The sequence below is a fragment of the Triticum urartu genome, unplaced genomic scaffold (assembly GCF_003073215.2).
Source record: "Triticum urartu cultivar G1812 unplaced genomic scaffold, Tu2.1 TuUngrouped_contig_5935, whole genome shotgun sequence".
Lineage (NCBI taxonomy): Eukaryota > Viridiplantae > Streptophyta > Magnoliopsida > Poales > Poaceae > Triticum > Triticum urartu.
Window position 1 is genome coordinate 1 of NW_024116651.1, and position 15,952 is coordinate 15,952.

Consider the following 15,952-nt stretch of genomic DNA (forward strand, 5'->3'; position numbering starts at 1 on the left):
CCTGACTGCTGCGACCGGTTCGCGAGCGCGCCGCCGCTGCCAGGATTCGCCTCCTCTGCCGCCTGGGTTCGCCCCCGCCGTCGCCTGCAGTGGCCTCCATGAACTGTGTCCGTCTCCAAACCTCCCGCCGGCAAGGATAGTTTCCCCACCCAACTCTCCACCTCCCATACTCAAGTGCTTGCTATATATGCCTCTGTTGTTGCTCTTGCTGGCGTTGGCTTGTCTAGTATATCCATACAACACATGTCCGAGCAAATACCTTTATTTCGATTCATTTTCACCCATTGCAGTTGAACTCTATGCACTTTTTTTTGCACCAACAGTGGTAACTGAGAAGAAAAAAATATTGTAGTATTTAGTACATACTCCCTCCATTAATTCCAATGCTACTCGAGATTTTGGAAGATCATGTATATTTGAATATATCCATTATGCAGGATCTTGTCATGTTTTGGATTTCAATGCTACTGATTGATAGTGCTCTGTCACCGTATACAATGTTTGGAAGATGTTAATCTATTATGTATTTGTGCATCGACCATCTTAGATGATGGACACAACTCTGAACATAATTTCAGTTATCAGAAACTTAAACAAGTAATGTCAAGATCTCATAATTCGTGAACTGAAAGAGAAAGTTGTCACACTTAATGTCAGAAAGAGACAATTGGAAGCACAAGTTAATCAGCTACTGACCAAAATATGTATGTAAATATTCTTACTTGTGCACTTTTATTATGTCATCACTGAATTTTGATAATGCATTAGTTATCACTTTCACTGCACACTCAAACTTCCTTCTAAGGCACAACTTTTCACTGCAATGAAGCGAAGAAATCTCCTATGGGTTCAAGGTCAAGGTGTGATTTATACTACTGTTGGTCCAGAAAATGGTCAAACTTACGGTCTGCGGAAGGTATCTTGTGTCCAGTCTGGGTTCTCCAAGCCACTGACTATTTGCAACTTCACCTACAGAAGGAGACATTGCGGATCAAGCCTGCTGATGTATTGATCAAATAGTGTAGAGAATTATTTTTGTAGTGATCAATTATACATGTAGAGAGATTTCTTATTGACAGGTTGAAATGTCAATGTACGATGTATGCAATGAGCTATTTGTAGATTGGTCATAGGGTCAAGTTTTAAGATTTGTGGACTGCTGGTTTAGAAGATACTTATAGAGTAATATAGGATGAAAAGGTTCTTGCTACAGTAAAATTGTATGATTTTTGTGCTTTTGGTTTGGAAGCTACAAAAACAATGAATGAAAATTTTCTGAATTTTCAAACAGATTGTGTTCTTTTACTTGAGTTGAAGTCCTACTTAATCAAAAGACAAAAATAATATCCTCAATAAAGTTGTAGCTTCTTTTGTGAAGTTTCCAAAAAGTGTATTTATTTGGAACCTTGATTCTATAGATTAAAAGATACTCCCTTTGTAAAGAAATATAAGAGCGTTTAGATTACTACTAAAAGTACTTCTATGTGTATAGCAGATCAAAGAAACAATCACACTTTTTACCATCACCTTGAGGATTTCAAATCATCCATATATATATGTTAGATAAAAAGATACATTGTACATTGCCAGGTAGAGAAATCAACTCTAGATTCCTACAACATTTGTCATAATTCAACTCCAAAGTTGCAAGACTTGACATTTAGTCTATCAAAAAGTTGACGAAATCAGCAATAATTCCATCTTCTCCAATGGTTGCCACGACAGTTGTGTACTTGAGGGTCTTCGTCTAGGAGACGGACGGTGGAGCTTTGTTGTTCCGCAGCGAGGAGGACTCCCCTTTGTTCTTCCATCACCGAGGCTCCTGCCTCTAGGGAGGGCGCCGTCGATGTCAAAGATAGCCACCCTGCTTATATATGCTTTCATCCTTGGGCCAAGAGTAGAATCTTGAGAAAGCTTTTTTATCTTGGCCTCGAGCTGACTTTGATTCATTCAGAAGATGTACTTCCAACCAGGCTTAAACATGTTGTCACTCTAGTCATGATTATTCTCAAATTGACTTTATACAGGGCAGAGAAAAGAAAATGTCAGTGAAATAAAAATCCGATCCTCAAAACTGTAACATGCAAAGAAACCAGGGAGTCCATATTGTCAGTTTTAGTTGTTGCAAAGAAACACATTCTATACTTTTGCCATCTTCTTTGCTCTCTTTTTAACCATACTTCATGGGTATCTGAAAATGCATCTATAATAGCTCCCTTTTATTTATGATACAATTATAAATGCAGTATTTCCTGAAGGCCCAATTCCGCCACACCAACTACCTGTATGCTGATTGGTTGCTTAGTATTGGAAGCACAGAAACTTCCTCACATGTATATGTTCATTATCACCTACAAAAATGTGTTAATTATCCAATGTTTACCTACGACCGCATCAGGGCAATGCTTGTCTCCTGACGCAACACTATATAACAACAGCAGTTCATCAGCGAGAACAATGGAAGTTGAACAGAAATACAAATCAATAAACCAACCCCAGCAATGGACAGATCAACTGCATCGCAGCCAAATGAATCTCAAAAGAAGGAGCGCACCTGCGCCGACTCATCTGCGTGGTCACCTCTCGTCCAGGAGCCGAGATAGTGTCGTTGGAGCCGAGCGTCAGCGCGCGAGCCGAGGGAGCGCGTGGAGCGGGTGAGACGAGGGATACCGTGGGATGCTGGGAACGTACAGGTGTCAGCAGATGCGATCGGGTACGCACAGGAGGAGGTTTGCAGCCGGTCTCCACCGAATTTTTTTTCCCATTTCAGTTAGTGTAGAACGACCGGGATGGATTGGGTAGAATGCAAAGTAATCAGCCCTTTGACTCGGTCCGCCTAACATGTGGGACCTATGCTGTGGCAGTGGATGGATACGGGCTACGTAAGTGAGGTGTATAGTCAGGACCGCTGTTGCAACCTCAAGGACTGTATAGACGTCGTATTCACATGTATAAGGACTGTACTGAAGCATTTCCTGACTATGAGGACGATGTTAGACATTTGCCTGCAACTATAAGGACTAACATGCAATTATCTCCGAAAATTACGGACGCACTACATTTGGAATGTAGGGAGTAAGTCATATACGATGTGGTCCAAATAAAAACTGTTATGGGTAATATACATGAGAGGTGTTAGCTGTCAGTCAGTGTTTGCATCGTGTCCAGCGGTTCCAGTAATGGCTTTAACTAATTCCTGGCTCCTCCAGCGGATCGACCCCTTCTTAATCCTTTTTGTATTTCCAACCCCCCAAAATCTCCCCACTTCTCTCGGAGTTGTGGTTTCTTATTATGGGAGTTCATGTCTGGCTAGGGGGGAAACGAATTCGGCCACATCTCCGGGTCGATCCACTAGAGGTAATCTCCGCCGTGATGCTCTAGAAGAATTTGTTCAATCGATTTGGGAGCTGTTTCCTTGTTCGCATTTCTTGCCATTTTCTTGGAATTGAAGGATTTACGGTGTGTGGGAGAGGCCCATGGAGGTGCACAACGAGGTAGATGGATCAGGTGTACCCCTGGCCGTGCTCCTCAAGCGAGAGCTGTGCAACCAGAAGGTGGAGAAACCGGATATCCTGTTCGGGGAGGCGAGCAAGAGCAAGAAAGGGGAGGACTTCACGCTTCTCGTGGCCAATTGCCACCGCACTCCAGGCGAGGGCCCCGGTGACAATGCAGGCGGCGGCGACACCATCTCGATGTTTGTGGTAACTAGATGACCCGGTGCGCCAATGACGCAAAGGGCGAGAGCAAACCAAGCATTTGAAGCAAGCTCGTCAGAATATTTAGTTATAAGGAAATATATACTTAGGTATGATGCTGATACACAGCGTTATAAGAAGTTTTGATAGCCATTTACAATGCTTTTAAAAAGCAAGCAACATAGGAGAGATGCCTCATATAGATACGCATACATAATTTGAGCAGAGAAGATTTCTTAGGCCCATTGTGGTCTTCTAAGGGTGTGCATGCATGAATAAGAAGACTTGTTATTGTTGGATAATGCTTGCATGGGCATTCCTCTGAAGGACTTGTCATTTCTCTCCATCCAGATCCCCCATACGGCAACAATGAAAGTTTCCATGAACAGAGGTTTGTGCCAAGTTTGTTTTCCCATGTGCAACATCTCAAGTCTGCATTCAGAGTTTGGCCAAGTCACCCTAGAGAATTGCCAGGGTTTCCTCGGGAGGATTATCACACAGCAGGCATGTATAGTCATTAGTAACTCGGTAGTGCCTCCTGCGTGGCATATTTCTCATATTCAGCCTGTTAGCCAAGAGAAGCCAGGCGAAAACCTTTCCATTTCATATTGCACTTAGCTTTCCAAATCCAGTTAAACGCAGCATCAACCGACATCTCTCTGAAGCAAAATGAATAGTACCTATTTGTGAGAATGCTGGTGGAATCCCCACTTCTCATATGAGGACTGTAGAAGGAGCAATGCATGAAAAAAAAGGAAGTCAAAGTTAGCAGATAGAAACAAAATATGAGGAATGCATCTATCATGCCTCATGCATGTAACTTCTCATAGTAAACGAAACACTGGCAAGCAAACTTCATTCAGCATAGCAAGGGGAGACCAGGCAAACAGAAAAACAGAAATACGGCAACGACTACTAATGCATCAAACTGTGAATTCCAGACCTTTCTTTCAACAGGAATATCCACGTCATCGACCAAAAAGAGGGCACAAACGATGAGCTATATTTAGGAATGAAGCAAATCACATTAGAAAAGAAACCCTTCCGAGTTCATTGCTCTTGCGCACACACAAATGAAATGGAAAACTGTTGTTCTTATGCCCATGATCAAGCCTCTCGCACATAAAAGCTACAATGAGACCTAAAGGGAGGGAAGCTGGAGGAGGAGAAAGGAGAGAGATGACCTGTGTCGCGAGGCTCCTATAGTGCAAACGGTCGTCGTGGCACGCTATGGGCAGTGCTCAGAGTACTCTCAACTCCAGAGAGAATTGCCCAGAGTGATCCAAACTGGTACAAAACAATACATAAATTGTTTGCGTCAATATATGATCCTTTCGGTTTGCGAAGAGTTCAAAACTATCTTACGAATTCTTGCAAGCCTTCTTACTGTACTGATCATGTAAAATCTGTGAAATTATTACAAGTAATTTTTTTCTCTCGAAATCTCCAATCCGATGTTTCAAGATGAGGAGTTGGAGACCATGTTGATGAAAGTAAATTATGGAAGAAAAGAAGCCCATTCCACTATGAATATCTTCGTTATGCAATTCCCATAAAGTAAAACAAAATGGTTTAAATAACCTTTTATCAGGGTAAACTCGAGTTCTTGCATTCCTTTTATTTGACTCACACCTGCCTGCTGCTCATCGCCTACTACTCTTAGCTAAAAGGAGGTGATTCGAATATAAGCACTACTTCCGGCTATACAAATTATTGTGGCCATCAAGTTAATTCAAGCACTCAACATTCTACGACATACATGATCTAAATAGGATTAAACACAAAATAAAAGTTAAATATTGTCAGTACAGATGCTATCATATATACATCAAGTTAATTCAAGCACTCAACATTCTACACAAATTATTGTCAGTACAGATGCTATCATAGAGTTATCTACAAAAGCTAAATAGGATTAAACACAAGACAAAATAAAAGTTTGTCACACCAAATCCCTGTCACCTAATCTCTTTCTCACTTTTAACTTCAAACCAACATCGAAAACGATAATAATCTAAAGCAAAATTAAATCAGACTCATTTGTTCATCGACACAGAAGCAAATAATTCACCTAATACTAAATCTAAGTAAAAGGACTAACCATAATTAATTGGCTAGGCTGCCCATCAAAAGAAACCTCTGCATAAGAAGCAGACCTTGCAAAAACTTGGGACTAATCAGGTGGATCTAAAACAAAACATGTCCTCAACTCCTCTTGCAGTCCTGCTCCAACCCCTCGTGTATCTCGGCACCTCCTCGCGTTAAGACCATAGTAGCCGGGAACGCGGGTCGACGCCGTGTCCCGTGTACCGGGTTCATCGACCCCAATCGAGGGTCGGGATCGAGTGCGGGTCAATAGGATTCGACGGCGGTACGCATTCCCATGAAGACCGGACGTTGCAGGTACAATGGCCTGAATTAAGTGGTACCATGACCTGAATTAAGTGGTAGCATGTATTGGTGCCTGTGAAGCAAGAGCAAAAAATCAAGAACCTACAAAAAAATCTTTTGGATAACATGTGTGCATTACATGGTTGCAAAGGGTTAAGAGGCAAATTACCTGTCCTTGACTAAGAACTAATTGACAAGCTGCTGCAGCTACCATAAACGCCACAGCTAAATACATCCACACAAATTGTAGGACAACCCATAAGCACCTGGGTACCCAAAAAATATGTCTAACATAGTTAGCATCAATTAGCAGGGGCTAAAATAAGCACAGCAGACCATACACAAAAGTAAAAGGCAGTTTATCATTGGGAAATCATTGGGTCTGGGCGTATGAAAATACCCCATGGCTCTGGAGATGAAGGATGGCTACAACAATCAAAAGAAAAAGCATGTACCTTTGACATTCAGTTGTTTCAGCAATGCCCAAAGTATATGGTATAAAGTTCTGTGAATATCCAATCCAACCCTGCAAGCGTTTGAAGGAACATGAGTTAGCAACAAATGATATAATCTGATAAGGGATCTTACAGTCCTCAATTAACTCATTTACATGGTTTCCAAAATCGTGGGGTACACGATTTCTAAAATACAGTCAATTAGAGCGGCTCACATGCATCAATAACATCTCGGTATTGGCATCAGAAGCTATTTTTATGGGCAAAAATCCCCAAATAATCACATGGACAAAGAAAAGCTATTTTCATACAGCGATGTAGAAGTTCTTATGAGAGGAGGCCACAGAAGATTGGGCGTGTACTGATCCTTCATTGCCTGAATATAATAAAAGAGGGAACGATGTGTGAAGCTCACCTTGATGTATTGAAAGGCAAAGGAAGAACAAACATAGTGATCCAAGCCAAGAGAAGTAACAAAAAACAGGAATATATTCATGTTAAATTCATGGCAGACACATAGATGATTAAATATGCCAAAGGCAGCAATAGACACAAAACATCATAATATGTGTGGACAAAGCTAAACTAATTTGAGAGTGGCATTCCATGAAAATACACAAACCAGAGGTGCAGTAAATGAGGCTCGAATTCCATGACCAAATCAGCATACAGACGCAGAGAGGTCCTCTCACCCTAGAGCAACCAAACAAAGGTGCAGCAAAAGGAAACCGGTGAGGAACCTGCAACAAAAAAACAGATGATTGCTACAGGTGGTGAACTAATACAAAACGAGACCACGGTGAGCGGGACGGTACCTCTGATGGTTTGATGGCATTGTTGGAAATAAATAGTCCACATGAGCACGACCAAGTTGATGAGTGATAACCATGGCCACGGGTACGACTACAACCCTGCAGCAGCATGGATGCAAGGAAACAGCTAGACCATTACCCAAAAGGGCACCCAAGAGTGGCAGACCCTAAGCAAAGAACACAGCAAACATAAAGCATCAGTAGCATGTGGTTCATATGACAAAGAAGTGTGCTTCTGAGGCTCATATGACAAAAAATCTAGCATACCATCTGTAGCATGGGCATTTAATTTAAAAACTGATTATGTAATCAAGCTTATAATCAAAGCCTATAAACTATCAAAAGTTCTGTAATACATTGATTGGCGGAAACAGATGAGGTAAAAACTGTAGGTCAATGGAACTACAATAGCTCACAAACACCAGGTAAAGTAAATTCATCCATGTGTAGGAAAAGGCGGCCTATAAGCGAGATAGTACTCTAGCAAAAATTCTAGCATACCATCTGCAGCATGGGCATTTAATTTAAAAACTGATTATGTAATCAAGCTTATAATCAAAGCCTATAAACTGTCAAAAGTTCTGTAATACATTGATTGGCGGAAACAGATCAGGTAAAAACTGTAGGTCAATGGAACTACAATAGCTCACAAACACCAGGTAAAGTAAATTCATCCATGTGCAAGAAAAGGTAACCTATAAGCGAGATAGTACTCTAGCAATGGCATCACAACAACTCACAAGATAAATTTTCCTGAGCAAACAGTAGCCGCTTAAGCACATATCTGGGAAGGAGCTGCAATACCTGCGGACGGGTTGGAAACGACGATAGCAAGGACGCCCAGACAGGTATGTATCTTCTTTTATAAGGTTTTCTTATACTTCATTTTGGTGTGACAAAAACCATCCAGGTATGAGCTTTCGAGCTTTAATCCATTCAGTTGCCTGCATAAATCAGTTGCTTCAGTTTCCTTGGGCTCTATCATATAACAAAGAATAGAACAATATAGAAGATTCTCTACCAGAGCTGTAATTGTTAGCAAATATATGCTTTCTCAGATAGAGTTCAGAAAATTCAAAAATACATGTGATGCAAATAAAGGTTGGGCGGAATTCTTAGTGCATCAGGCCAGTATTCAATAGAATAACCAAGGTCAAACAGAAAATCATTCATGATCTGTAGCATATGTGATAGTAAAGATGTATATCCACAAGGAAATAAGCACTGAATAATAAAACAAGGATGATTTGACAGTACCTTGCTTTCAGGAATTTCAATTCCAACCAAAACTTGCTCCTCTACACCTGCAAGCAGCCACCATGCATCAGAAACTCACCTACCATCGCACCAAAACAACAAGCGGGAGAAGGGCAACACAACATTGCACAAACGAAAAGGCCATCAAGATGGGTTACGTGCCTGCTCGCAGAGTTCTCGTCGGACACGTAGCCTAGGCTCCCGATAGCACCGACGAAGAGGTCATCCTAGGTGGTGGCAGCGGCCAAGCACCCCCATCGCTGGGCACCATCACCTTCTAATCGGGTTTAGTCCAACTACGAAAAACAGATGCTGAAACTTCAATGGTGGTGATTTGCTTGGTGTGCTTTTGCTTGACTCATTCGGTCACACATTTTCCTTTGTCTCCTTTTGATTTGTTGGCTTGATTGCCAAGATAATCTAGGCTCCCGATAGCACCGACGAAGAGGTCATCCTAGGCGGTGGCAGCGGCCAAGCACCCCCATCGCTGGGCACCATCTCCTTCTAATCAGGTTTAGTCCAACTACGAAAAACAGATGCTGAAACTTCAATGGTGGTGATTTGCTTGGTGTGCTTTTGCTTGACTCCTTTGGTCACACATTTTCCTTTGTCTCCTTTTGATTTGTTGGCTTGATTGCCAAGATAATCTATACATGAGTAAAAGACATCAAGCTTGCAGTTAGCTTTTGCCGTCCTATTAACCTTTCCCCTTTTTAGAATAAACGAAAATGTACATGTGCACATGAATTTGAGAATTGGAGAAAACTCAGTCCCTCCTTATTTTTTTATCCCAACAAAAACTGTTGTTCTAGAAGGCGGCTAAAGTATACCTGATTTTATCTGACAGGCAGACATAAAGAACAAAATCCTAACTCTGTAAAACAATAGTCTACCACAAAATTATGTTATTTCAAAATCCCATGTTTAGTCCTGATCCATGATGAGTGTTGCTCTCTTCCAGAAAAGAAGATGAATGTCATAACAACCTACAGCGAAATTGAGGAGCCTAATTATCTAAATTAAGATCAAGGATTATCCCAAAAAGGAACTTCTTGCTCCTGCTCAAATCAATCTAATCTAAGACGAGTTGCCGTTTTTTTCTTTTTGAGTGGAAAAAGGAAGCCAGACAGATGAACCTCTCTACCTAGGAAGATTGCAGGAAGGAAAAAAAAGAGGCGAACCTGCAGGAGTGCGCGAGGAGGTGGAGCGAGAGGCTAGAGAGAGTCCTGTCGATGCGGAGGAGGAGGAGCGCAAGGGAGTCGTCGTCGAGGACCACGCGACTGCGACGGGGAGAAGGCTGGATGTTGTCGCGGAGGACCAACGCCCCAACCCCCTCATTCCTTCTGGCCGCGGCGGCCGCCGCCGCCTCCTTCTCCTCCTCTCTCTCTCTCTCTCCCGTGAGCAATGAGGCCAAGGCTGAGAGGAGGCCGGCGATGGGGAACAGAAGGAGTGGGGACAACTCTCGTTCCCGCCGCGGCGAGCGCGCGTACCTGTCCCCGGCCCCGTGGAGGCACCGTGCCCCAGCAGCCTTGCCTCAAGCACCACCAGCAGCTCGCGCGCTCACGTAGCCCAGGCTTCGATAGCACCGACGAAGAGGCGGCGGCGGTAGGAGAGGAGGCGGCGGCGGGGGCTAGGTCTGGCCGCTCGCCTCCCCTTTTCTTTTCTCTCGGCTGGGCCCAGGCCTGGCCGCTCGGCTCCCCTTTTCTTTTCTCTCGCTCGCCCACGCGGCCCGCTCGCTCCGCAGAGCGCCTCTTTTTCGCACCCGCACGCACGCGTGCAACGCACACTGCACCGATGACCCACGCAGATGCCTGGCCCATGTGTCATCTACTAAACCGCAAAAACACAGAGTAAGCCAGAACTGATGGCTGGATCTTTGACAGCTAGTCAAAAGGTACTGAAAACTTTACAGCGATGCTAATTAGGTGAACCTTTCATTACAGCGATGCTAATTAGGTGAACCAGATCGAACGCAAAACGCAATGGCCTCGTATGGGCAGGTTGCCTAGAAGGGTTTATATGTTCAATTTATATGTTCAATGCTTCGGCTCTCAATGTTTTGGTTCTCCTTAATTTGTCGATATGTTTTTGTTTTTGCAATAAGCCCATTGAGACAAGTCAAATAAAAGTGTTGTTCATACATACTCCAATTCGCATAAAGCCTGCCTAACTAGACCTCACAGCCTCACAGTGATGCCTTTGAAGTCGATGAATCATGTGGGTGTTTCATCTTTGTAGTCTAATATTTTGACTTTTACATAGAGGACCATGTCATTGGCCTTATTTTGTGGTGTGTTTGCATCAAGGCATATGAGGGCATTTGTCAGCTACTAATATTTTACTGGCCCTTCATTGTTATTTGTCTGGTCATTTCGGTAGTCAGAAGGTTATTGAGTTTAGGTACATTCATAGCGGACGTCCTAGCTTTGCTAGATCTTTTGGGCTTCCAGCAATTCTCAAAAAATCTATTTAGTTCTATTAATTTTTGTATATGAACTCAGCAAGATCCCTTGGCATGCAATAATGGCAAGCCAAAGTCACAATGAATTTATTCCTGTAAAAATGCAGTTCTACACTGAGTTTATCACTATACTGTCACCTATTTTTAAGTTGTGCGTACACCAACTGAAGTGGTTGCTAGTCTGACTTGAGTTATTATTCTGGCTTCTTCTTAGATTGTTGATGGCCACAACGGACCTGCGGCTGCAGTATACACTAGGGAGAATCTCCCAAACAATGTGTTAGCTGCTATTCCTCCAAATCTTACAAGTGAGGAGTGTACAGCGGCATTGCCAAGGGCACTAGTTGCAAGTTTTGTTAAAACAGATAAAGACTTCCAAACAAAAGGTATTGTTCTTTCATTAGATTTACACTTTTAAGTACTGCAAGGGATGATATATGTACGCATGATTATTATGTGGAGGCTTATAGCATTACCCCCTCTTCAAAAATGTATCTTCCCTTTATTACATGTTCTTATGTAGAAGTACTATTTGTTTAATAGGATATAAGGTATACATATTTATCATCCATAATAAAAAAGTAGTTATCAATGTCTGGGTGATCTTTGCAAAGCTAAACATATTACTGTTTGCTGCATTGATGGTACCTTTATGATTTTTAGCTGCTTATATTGCATAGTATCATCAGTATTGTTGCTCTGCAGTGTGAATTGACTGCAACATTGTTTTCAGCTGCACGCTCAGGAATCACGGTGACTTTTGTTATAATAGATGGATGGGTTGTCACTGTAGCATCAGTTGGTGATTCGCGTTGTATTCTAGAATCTGCTGAAGGTTCAGTTTACTTCTTGTCTGCTGATCACCGCCTGGATGCCAATGAGGAGGAGTATGTTCATACATCGAGGCTTTGTTGCATTCATGTCCCCTTTTCTTTTCTCTCGCTCGCCCACGCGGCCCGCTCGCTCCGCAGAGCGCCTCTTTTTCGCACCCGCACGCACGCGTGCAACGCACACTGCACCGATGACCCACGCAGATGCCTGGCCCATGTGTCATCTACTAAACCGCAAAAACACAGAGTAAGCCAGAACTGATGGCTGGATCTTTGACAGCTAGTCAAAAGGTACTGAAAACTTTACAGCGATGCTAATTAGGTGAACCTTTCATTACAGCGATGCTAATTAGGTGAACCAGATCGAACGCAAAACGCAATGGCCTCGTATGGGCAGGTTGCCTAGAAGGGTTTATATGTTCAATTTATATGTTCAATGCTTCGGCTCTCAATGTTTTGGTTCTCCTTAATTTGTCGATATGTTTTTGTTTTTGCAATAAGCCCATTGAGACAAGTCAAATAAAAGTGTTGTTCATACATACTCCAATTCGCATAAAGCCTGCCTAACTAGACCTCACAGCCTCACAGTGATGCCTTTGAAGTCGATGAATCATGTGGGTGTTTCATCTTTGTAGTCTAATATTTTGACTTTTACATAGAGGACCATGTCATTGGCCTTATTTTGTGGTGTGTTTGCATCAAGGCATATGAGGGCATTTGTCAGCTACTAATATTTTACTGGCCCTTCATTGTTATTTGTCTGGTCATTTCGGTAGTCAGAAGGTTATTGAGTTTAGGTACATTCATAGCGGACGTCCTAGCTTTGCTAGATCTTTTGGGCTTCCAGCAATTCTCAAAAAATCTATTTAGTTCTATTAATTTTTGTATATGAACTCAGCAAGATCCCTTGGCATGCAATAATGGCAAGCCAAAGTCACAATGAATTTATTCCTGTAAAAATGCAGTTCTACACTGAGTTTATCACTATACTGTCACCTATTTTTAAGTTGTGCGTACACCAACTGAAGTGGTTGCTAGTCTGACTTGAGTTATTATTCTGGCTTCTTCTTAGATTGTTGATGGCCACAACGGACCTGCGGCTGCAGTATACACTAGGGAGAATCTCCCAAACAATGTGTTAGCTGCTATTCCTCCAAATCTTACAAGTGAGGAGTGTACAGCGGCATTGCCAAGGGCACTAGTTGCAAGTTTTGTTAAAACAGATAAAGACTTCCAAACAAAAGGTATTGTTCTTTCATTAGATTTACACTTTTAAGTACTGCAAGGGATGATATATGTACGCATGATTATTATGTGGAGGCTTATAGCATTACCCCCTCTTCAAAAATGTATCTTCCCTTTATTACATGTTCTTATGTAGAAGTACTATTTGTTTAATAGGATATAAGGTATACATATTTATCATCCATAATAAAAAAGTAGTTATCAATGTCTGGGTGATCTTTGCAAAGCTAAACATATTACTGTTTGCTGCATTGATGGTACCTTTATGATTTTTAGCTGCTTATATTGCATAGTATCATCAGTATTGTTGCTCTGCAGTGTGAATTGACTGCAACATTGTTTTCAGCTGCACGCTCAGGAATCACGGTGACTTTTGTTATAATAGATGGATGGGTTGTCACTGTAGCATCAGTTGGTGATTCGCGTTGTATTCTAGAATCTGCTGAAGGTTCAGTTTACTTCTTGTCTGCTGATCACCGCCTGGATGCCAATGAGGAGGAGTATGTTCATACATCGAGGCTTTGTTGCATTCATGTAATATCCTTATCTTTGTGATTAAACTAAGGTCCATGACTACAGGGTGGAGCGTGTAACAGCAAGTGGTGGTGAAGTTGGGAGAATAAATGTTGCTAGAGGTGTTGGGGTATGTTCTTTTCATTTGTGTATGTTTGTCAGTTACCAAGTTAACAACTGTCTCCTAGGCTGTTTATATATTTTTTCTTTCCTTGGATATACCGTACTGTAAAAGTAGTTCCAGTGACTATTTTTATTTCACTTTTTCCCTCTGCAATCATTATTCAGATCGGTCCACTAAGATGTTGGCCAGGCGGATTGTGTTTGTCAAGGTCAATTGGTGATACCGACGTTGGAGAATACATAGTTCCTGTCCCCCATGTGAAGCAAGTTTTTTTTTGAAATGGAGGCGTACCCCCGGCCTCTGCATCATGATGATGCATGCGGCCATGTGTGGAAAAGATTCTGTCATGTTATAAATAATATCTGACACCAATAATACCATATAAAGACCAATGATTTCTTAGATTAAAACAGCTAATTCTTGCGATCATAATAGATCTGAGATTTGATGCATCCAAACTTATTGCAGCTATCCAATGCCGGAGGGCGGCTTGTCATTGCTAGTGATGGTGTGTGGGATGCATTGCGCTTTCAAGAAGCCCTGAACTACACCAGGGGGCTGCCAGCTGAAGCTGCTGCGAATCGAGTTGTTAAAGTACTGAAATTTTATTACAGGCAGGTGTATCCCTTCCTGGCATAGTGCATATCTTGGTACACTTATAAGCCATTATCTTATCTAGGAAGCTGTGAGCTCAAAAGGACTACGAGATGATACTACCTGCATAGTAGTCGACATATTACCTCCAGAAAAGCTAAGCCCTCCATTGAAGAGGCATGTGAAAGGAGGCATCAAAGCATTATTCCGATGGAGGCCCTCAGATGAATTATCTGAAGAACAGACAGACAATGGGTGTTTTGAACCTGATGTTGTAGAGGAACTATACGAAGAGGGGTCCGCAATGCTTGCTCAAAGGTTAGCATTACTGTAATACACTGTAGAATTTCGAAGTTTGTCCTAGAAGAGTATATTGGGAACATGCATCAGTATACTATAATGGTGTTATCATATATGTCCCGAAGATGTCCTCTTAGGTGTCATTGACACTTGCTAGTGCATTCCTGTCATGTTACTTTCATTTGTCAATGGATGTAGGTGAATGTGTCAACTTATTCAGGAGAGCTCACGATCAGATCAGCCTATCGTCGTTTCTTCTTAGGGGCTGTTGATTTTGAGCCACGGAAGGAATTTGGGAAACTTGGGCTCCACCTCTCTGCAAATTTTTCATTTAGTTGGCCTCTCTAAATCGATGTTGGACTGCTGATCGATTGGCTCGTCGAGCTCTTGACCACCCTGAAAAATGTGTGCTCTATGACCAGGAGGAAACCATATAACACTTGCTCGCTGCATGCGTGTTCTCTAGAGAAGTTTGGTTCTCTGTGTTGTCCTTGGTTGGGTTACACAGCACACTGCAAGGCCAAATGATCTTGCGTTTACTGATTGGTGGCGTCAAGCAAGGCAGCAAGCGGTTCGACAACACTGCAAGGGTTTCGATTCTTTAGTCGTGTTGGTAGCTTGGTGGATTTGGAAGCATAGGTATGGATGTGTTCTTGAGGGGGCTCTTCCTCGTCGTAGTTTAATTATGCAGAACCTTAGGGATGGGGTGAAGGAAATATGCCCTAGAGGCAATAATAAAATTATTATTTATTTCCTTATATCATGGTAAATGTTTATTATTCATGCTAGAATTGTATTAACCGGAAACATAATACATGTGTGAATACATAGACAAACAGTATGTCACTAGTATGCCTCTACTTTACTAGCTCGTTGAATCAAAGATGGTTAAGTTTCCTAGCCATAGACATGAGTTGTCATTTGATTAACGGGATCACATCATTAGAGAATGACGTGATTGACTTGACCCATTCCGTTAGCATAGCACTTGATCGTTTAGTTTGTTGCTATTGCTTTCTTCATGACTTATACATGTTCCTATGACTATGAGATTATGCAACTCTGTAGGATCTAGACGTAGATGTGTCTAGAGGGGGGGGTGATTAGACACTTAGTGCTAAAGTTGCAATTTTTAAGCCTTTTCGGTTTAAGTGGAGTTTAGGCACAATTTCAACACACACAATACATATCAAGCAAGCATGCAAAGAGTATATGAGCAGCGGAATGTAAAGCATGCAACTTGCAAGAATGTAAAGGGAAGGATTTGGAGAGATC

General features: G+C 42.1%; 2 protein-coding genes across 10 annotated transcripts; one reads left to right on the top strand and one right to left on the bottom strand.

The window, feature by feature from the left end:
• Nucleotides 1-3,273: 3,273 nt before the first annotated feature.
• Nucleotides 3,274-11,967, top strand: LOC125529899 (probable protein phosphatase 2C 12). Its single transcript, XM_048694319.1, has 3 exons — nucleotides 3,274-3,357; nucleotides 3,452-3,701; nucleotides 11,286-11,967. Exons 2-3 carry the CDS (start codon nucleotides 3,477-3,479, stop codon nucleotides 11,487-11,489), a joined length of 429 nt encoding a protein of 142 aa, XP_048550276.1. The 5' UTR covers nucleotides 3,274-3,357; nucleotides 3,452-3,476; the 3' UTR covers nucleotides 11,490-11,967.
• On the bottom strand, nucleotides 3,779-8,663 carry LOC125529898. 9 transcript variants are annotated; one of them, XR_007292774.1, is made up of 10 exons: nucleotides 8,611-8,663; nucleotides 8,158-8,297; nucleotides 7,357-7,520; nucleotides 7,234-7,281; nucleotides 6,853-6,917; nucleotides 6,542-6,612; nucleotides 6,256-6,352; nucleotides 5,797-6,159; nucleotides 4,880-4,982; nucleotides 3,779-4,420 (listed from the first exon to the last, which is right to left on the bottom strand). XR_007292774.1 is itself a non-coding variant. In XM_048694317.1 (10 exons), exons 3-8 carry the CDS (start codon nucleotides 7,462-7,464, stop codon nucleotides 6,136-6,138), a joined length of 483 nt encoding a protein of 160 aa, XP_048550274.1. In that variant the 5' UTR covers nucleotides 7,465-7,520; nucleotides 8,158-8,297; nucleotides 8,611-8,663; the 3' UTR covers nucleotides 3,779-4,420; nucleotides 4,880-4,982; nucleotides 5,852-6,135. The 9 variants fall into 9 exon arrangements, 2 of the variants coding, with proteins under 2 accessions (XP_048550274.1, XP_048550273.1); XR_007292770.1 differs by having other exon boundaries at nucleotides 6,757-6,917; nucleotides 7,164-7,281; XM_048694317.1 differs by having other exon boundaries at nucleotides 5,852-6,159; nucleotides 7,164-7,281.
• Nucleotides 11,968-15,952: the final 3,985 nt, after the last annotated feature.